At 46.4% G+C, this 7,066-nt stretch overlaps 1 protein-coding gene across 1 annotated transcript; it reads left to right on the plus strand.

Moving 5' to 3' along the window:
• Nucleotides 1–2,425: 2,425 nt before the first annotated feature.
• On the plus strand, nt 2,426–4,535 carry LOC123167655 (putative UPF0481 protein At3g02645). Its single transcript, XM_044585487.1, has one exon. The coding sequence runs from the start codon at nt 2,508–2,510 to the stop codon at nt 4,257–4,259; it is 1,752 nt and encodes a 583-aa protein (XP_044441422.1). The 5' UTR covers nt 2,426–2,507; the 3' UTR covers nt 4,260–4,535.
• The last annotated feature ends 2,531 nt before the right edge of the window (nt 4,536–7,066 follow it).

Here is a 7,066-nt window from a genome sequence, read left to right on the forward strand (position 1 = left end):
TTCCATCAGTTACAGGAACACCAAAACCTTCCTTTTACTCTTTTCTTTATTTTTTGCACCAAAAAAATCACTATGAAGGCTAAAAAATGGTGAAAATGCAGTATGAACATTTCTAACAAAAGTATTGAATGCATTTATATTAAAAAATTAACAGAAAAAATTAAAGTATGGCAAAGGGTTTAAAAACATAAAAGGAGAGTTGGAACAAACATGAAAAGTAGAAGATATAAAAAGGCAACAAGAAAACAAAAAATAGGAAAGCATAATCACTTACTAAGGGTACACTCCCATCACATCTAGTGGAGACACATGGAGCATTGCATGCTAGACACGAGTTGCCACTAGGTTGTGTTGGTGGGATTGTTCCGTCCAACCGGGGACAAGAGGGACTGCTCTAAGTATTTCTTTTTCGGGAGTCAGATTTCATGTTGATATACTTTTGAACCGAACATCCAAATTACAAATTGTTTTCACCATGGCGTTCTTCGCCGATGTCTTCAAAACTAGTTATCGTATTGATAGGTTTCGATGAATTTTTTTGACAGAAGGTGCAGTTCTCATCATAGTATACTTGTACTACCACTGTAATATACTTGTACTTCTTATATTAGTTTGTGTACTTCCATGTGTTAGTGTGTTCACTTTTGTGCGTATATACTTCTCTTTCTACTTGTGTGTACTTCTCGTGTTAGTATGTGTAGTTCCGAAATTAGTGTGCATACTTCCCATTTGTTTGTATGTGTACTTCTCGTGTTTGCGTCCGTATTTTCCGCATTAGTGTTCGTAGTTTTGTCCCAGTTAGTGTGTGTACTTCCCAAATCACTCTGTGTACTTTCCATGTGTGTGTATTTGTACTGTGTTCATTAATGTGTATTACCAACATAGCACACACGTGGAATATAAATTTATTGCATAAGTAACGAGAACCAAAAATGGAAGGGTGAAAATGGGAAAAACTAAAAGGCAAATGGTTAAAATTAGAAAAAAAAATCAAAACAAAAACCAGGGAAACTGTAGAAAAAAACAGAAGAGAAAGAAATACTATGAAAATTCAGAGAACCATACGGAGGAAACAACAGTTAAATACCCAAGGTAGAGCACTGCAATACAACACATGAGCTACATGAATTGCCTCACATGCCCTCCCGCACCCTCTCCATAGAGGGCACCCTAGTTTGGTTGTCCCGAGGCAAATATGTATGCATTTGATTGATTGGGTTGGCCCAAAATCCCAAATATCTTGAGGGGTACGCATATTGGTTTTATTACCTGCCATGAGCGGGGATTAAGATATCATATAAGCATCTGCTAATTTATGGTTGGACTTGGACGAGCTTGTACACTGATATAGCGAGCTTGTGACACAAAGAGGTTGGACACTAGTTTAGCGGCCTAGAACAGCGTAACACATTCTCCCTACATCCACAATGTAAGTGATATTTGTTTTGTCTCTAGGTCATAATGTTTGACCAAGCTTATTGAAGTACAATATCAACAATACAAATGAATGGAATGAAAAATATATTTCATGATGTATCTTTTGGCATTGGTTTTGGTTTTCATTTATAGACGTCGATATAATTTTCTATAAACATGGTCAACCTTTAAAATGGTTGACTTAGAAACAAAGCAAATATACTTACATGTTCCTCCTCGGATTGAAGAAATTTCATTGAATTTTTTTAGAATTTTAATCCATAAAATCTTTTGGATCATAGAAGTTTGGTCACCAGATTCCTATATAATCCATCTCTATGCCCTTTTATTCCATAATAGAATCTCAACATGATCTCTAACCTTATTTTATATTTTCTTTGAGACGTCCATTGCACTACTCTCTACTCTCTCTCATCAATTCTAGAAACTTAATATATTTTTTCAAAGACACATATTTATAAATTTCTATGTTTTGAAATATTGTAGGAATTCAAAGTACATGCCATCTCAATCGTGTGTTTTCCCTGTTCCTATGTTTTGCAACTTCCTGCAATGCAATCCAAATAGGCCCCAAGGATGGAGGGAGTGTCACTTTGTGACTTTTATGCCATCATTGTTTTTTACCGACCCATGATTAACTTGTCCATCGCATGAATCACGATTGGGCAGGAAAGTAACCTGATTTCTGGCTGTCCCCTCACGAAAGAGACTGCAGCATGTGAAAAACGAAGGAGGAGACATGGCTTCCATCGATCAAGCAAGAGACAAAACATGAATGGCCAAAAGAAGAGCGTATTCCAAATTTTCAAAGGAAAAGAACCCCATCTTTTTTTTGTTGGACTAAGTTCGATCGCGACATCAACCAAACCATCGTTGTTGTTAATTCCCACGTTCTTATCGCCAGCTACCATCGATCGATCTCTATCCACTACTACTATATATATAACCACCATTAGTGAGCATAACAAGCAACAACCAGCTGCTCCAACAGTCCTACGCATAGTGGTCGTGGCTAGTGGCGGCACACACTGCACTGCACTGCACACCTAGCGATCGAGGGGTAGATATCAATGGCGTCCAGCTCCGATCAAGAGGGTAGCGGCAGCGGCAGCGGGCGGCGAGGGAGGCCGCTGGTGTTCGACGAGCTCCGGTGGGTGGTGCAGATCCGGGAGTCCCTGACGGAGGACGGCGACGACGAGGACGACAACGGCATCCCGGTCTCGGTGTTCAACGTGCCCAAGCAGCTGCTGGTGCACAAGCCGGAGGCGTACGTGCCCCAGTTCATCGCCCTCGGCCCCTACCACCACTGGCGCCCCGAGCTGTACGAGATGGAGCGGTACAAGCTCGCCGCCGCCCGCCGCGCGCAGCGCCGCCTTCGCCCCGCGGGGCTCAAGCTCGAGGCGCTCGTCGCGGAGTTCGCCGACCGCCTCGAGCGCAAGATCCGCGCTTACTACCACCGCTACCTCGACTTCAGCGGCTTGACGCTCACCTGGATGATGGTCGTCGACGGCGCCTTCCTCCTCGAGTTCCTGCAGATCTACGCCGCCGCCGAAGACTGTGGCAAGCCGGCGCTGCGGAGGGTGTCGTCGAGGATGGCGCACCTGGTGGACTTCGCCGGGAGGAAGTCGGCGCACGGGCTGATCCTACGTGACATGCTCATGCTCGAGAACCAGATCCCGCTCTTCCTCCTCCGCAAGATCCTTGAGCCGCAGTGCGCGTCGGCCGACGAGGCCGGGCTGCTGCTCACGAGCATGGTCACCGGGCTCGTGAAGGAGCTCTGCCCGTTCAAGATGATGGACGGCGCCTTCCCGGCCGTCGACGTCGCCAAGTACGCGCACCTGCTCGAGCTGCTCTACTACCTTCTCGTGCCCAAGCCGCCGGCAGAGGACACGACAGCAGAGGCACAAGACCATGACGAGAACTACGACATCGAGGAGCAGCCGGCGGACGGCGACGGCGAAGAGAAGCAGTCTGGCGGCGGGTCCGAGTACGTGGCGCAGCTGTTCGCCGCGCTGTGGGGCATGGCATCGAAGCTTGGGAAAGGCCCGCTGCACTACGTGATGAGGCCGATCGCTTTCGCTGTCAAGGCGCCGTGGAAGATGCTCACCGTCGTGCCGGGCATGTCTGGCATGAAGCACCCCGTCGAATCATTCTTCATGTCCGGCGCGGACGGCCGCGGCGACCCGTCGTCGTCGTCCACGGCGGGACACCTGAGCAGGCCACCGCTGATCGAGGAGATCATGGTGCCGTCGGTCTCCGAGCTCGTCAACGCCGGCGTGCAGGTAGCAGCCACAACCGGCGACCTGTCCACCATCTGCTTCGACTGCAAGACGGCGACGCTGCACCTCCCGGTGGTGACACTCGACGGCAACACGGAGGTGATGATCCGGAACCTTGTCGCCTACGAGTCGTCGGCGGCGTCCGGCCCGCTGGTGCTCACCCGGTACACGGAGCTGATGAACGGCATCATCGACACCGACACCGACGTGGCCCTTCTGCGGCAGCGTGGCGTGGTGCTGAACCGCCTGAAGAGCGACGGCGAGGTGACGAAGCTGTGGAACAGCATGAGCAGGTCGACGCGGCTGACGAAGGTGCCGGCGGTGGACAGGGCGGTGGAGGAGATGAACCGGTACTACGACGGGCGGTGGCGCGTGAAGACGAAGCGGTTCATGCGGAGGTACGTGTTCAGCTCGTGGCAGCTGCTCACCTTCCTGGCCGCCATCATGATGCTGCTGCTCACCACGCTCCAGGCCTTCTGCTCCGTCTACACATGCTCCCGATGGTTCGGCGCCGTCACCGTCACGGCGGCGTCGGGGGAATGATAACCCGTTGAAAATTGAATTATGGATGGGTGATCTGCATCTGCATGCGTGCCTTTCTGGATTCGGCTACGTGACATAATTGGCATGCATGTGTTTGGTTTGGCATTGGTATTTTCCGAGAGTGGATGTGCATTTTTTGTTTGATTTTTGGGTTCTGGTTGATGCAAGTGAGATTGTTTATAGCTCTATATGAATGCCATTGGTTTGTAAACATACTAACTATGATTATTTTCCATTAAAATTACCGAGAGCGGCATATGCATGTAAGCATTTGAATATAAATTGTCAAGCACCTCAAAAGATTTGAAATCTCGGTTGGAATCAAGACCATGCAATTTCTTGGTGCTCCGTGCTCTAGTTGCCTGATAGATGACGCACCTGCGGGGACACTTAGGGTTTCAAACGTACTCGCACTGTGGCGGTTATAAGATAGGGCTGGGGTTTTGACACCAGAGAAAAAACCTAAGCCGCCTCACCCTCCCTCCGAAACCTAGAGGGATGGTCGATGCTCGAGCCATAGAGGCAACATGGTAACTGCTTCAGCCAGCAGTAGGATAGATGTCGGTGAGCGGAGCCGGAGAGCATTGTAGGTTGTGATGAGGTCATTGGGAACGAGGATGATTGGAAGTAAGGAAAAGGCTGAGTTAGGGAGAATCAGGGTTACGGTAGTCGAAAGGAAGGAAATATTGTGGGGGCATCGGATATAGATTCATTGGCAAGGCAGGAAGGGGACGCGGGGGGGGGGGGGGGGGGGGGGGGTGTGGTTGCGAGATCTGAACCACAATGTAATTCCTTTATGTATCTGTAGAAGTAACTTTTTAATGCAATCTAATGGAATATAATGCAGTGATGTACAAATCTTCTGCATATTCTCAAAAAATAAGACAATAAAAAAAGAACTGGAGAAATAGGCCGTACACCAGATCTCCCACAAGGCGCATTAATCGGACAATCAACATTAACATGAGAACCAAGTATCCTTTATGTAGAAAATATATCTTTACTATCTAGCTAGGAATTCAGCATGATTTGACATAAATGAAAAAAAAATGTGCCCGCATGAGATTCTTCCATCATCCACATTGCATAATTTAGAGACGACATGATGTTCACCGCCATCACTACCATCACCACCATTATCATCATTCTTAAATCGCTCACTCTAAGCAGTATGTAAAGCAGGAAGGGCAAAATCACAGACAAATACACTGAGTGTCCAAGCTGTCCTGGATTTTCGTACAAAAGAACACTATTTTAGGTCATTTGTTGTTGTATTGTACTCCCTCCGTAGAGAATATAAGAGTATTTAGATCAATACTTTTGTGATCTAAATGCTCTTATATTTCTTTACAGAGGGAGTAATTGCAAAGGCACATGAAATAGTGTAACTGTTGGGATGAACAAATAATGCATCTGATAAATGATAGGTGATACCTCGATATGAGAACGTACATATCTGCTAGCTGATACCAAAGCTTGGGTAGTGCAAATACAAGGGGACATGCAATTTACCTACGAAATTAAATATCTAATATTTTGAGACGGAGGTAAGTACCATTTAGCATAATTTTTTGGACAGTATTACCATTTAGCATAATTTTGATTTGATCTGTACTTTAAGAAACAACAAAGTGCCAAGAGCAGGAAAAAATATGTCGTAGGATTCCAAGAAAAAGATGGTCCGTACTATGAGAAAAATACAAAATCAAACAGAAAAAGAATGTCAAATAAAACGGGAAAGAAGAAGAGTGATCTGGTTCAATAATTCGACCAATCCACTCCAGATCGATGCTGAAGAATCATTGCCACTAGATCGACCGACTAATTTTCTAATCCATCATCGAATAGCTGCCCGCTGCCCGGACATAATAATACAGCAAGTGTGTCCCATGGACCATAATTAAGGCCACATGTGTGCTGGCAAAACTTAATGCATTATTCTCGTTTGAAGTTACCTGGTGATAGATCATGGCGTCCAGCGTGAGACACTGATTTGCATAGAAGAGTAGGGGCAGTTCACCAGACCTGCTGACACAGTTGACTATCACCATGAAGACGGCAGAGCGTAAGACTGCTGTTTTTTATCAGGAAAAAAAGTGGAGCGGATACATTGAAAATACATCGCCATCAGAACAGGGTTAGCCATGCGCGTTGGCTAAGCAGGCTGGACTAGACGCAACTTGTCGGTTTGGCTCTTTGCCTGAGTTCAATTATTTCACGGTTATTTTGTGATATTGTAATACTGTTTCTTCTGATTGGAACATTTATATTGTGCTCACAAGAAGAAGAAAAAAACGGTTATTCGCAAAAAAAAAGGGTTGCAAGTGGCCAAGTGGGTGTGGCGCATCGTAGGCTGGCATGTTTTTTTTCATGGTAATATGTGTCTCATTCATATCATAAAGATCAAAGTACAAGTTAGGTAAGGACCGACATGACAAAACTGAAAAGATAGCAGAACATCTCTGAGCTTGAAACCAATGCCCGTCACCTGCTGTCGGTGTCAAAACCGGCCGATTTCGGATCGGGGGTCCCGGGTTGTGCGTCTGAGGATCGAGGGTAACAAGGGACAAGGGGGCCACGGTGTTTACCCAGGTTCGGGCCCTTTTAATGAAGGTAAAACCCTACGTCATGCTTGATTGTTCTTGATGAGTATAGGGGTTACAAGAGTTGATCTATCTCGAGACCGTAATGGCTAAACCCTAGATGTTTAGCCTATGAGAATTCTGATAGCCTCTACGGGCTAAACCCTCCGGTTTATATACACACGGAGGGGTTTAGGGTTGTACAGAGTCGGTTTATGGAGGAAG

The sequence above is a fragment of the Triticum aestivum genome, chromosome 7D (genome assembly GCF_018294505.1).
Source record: "Triticum aestivum cultivar Chinese Spring chromosome 7D, IWGSC CS RefSeq v2.1, whole genome shotgun sequence".
NCBI classification, from domain to species: Eukaryota; Viridiplantae; Streptophyta; class Magnoliopsida; order Poales; family Poaceae; genus Triticum; species Triticum aestivum.

What these genes read in the sequence shown, in the direction of transcription:
- LOC123167655 (XM_044585487.1), top strand. Translation starts at nt 2,508, where the DNA reads ATGGCGTCCAGCTCCGATCAAGAGGGTAGCGGCAGCGGCAGCGGGCGG.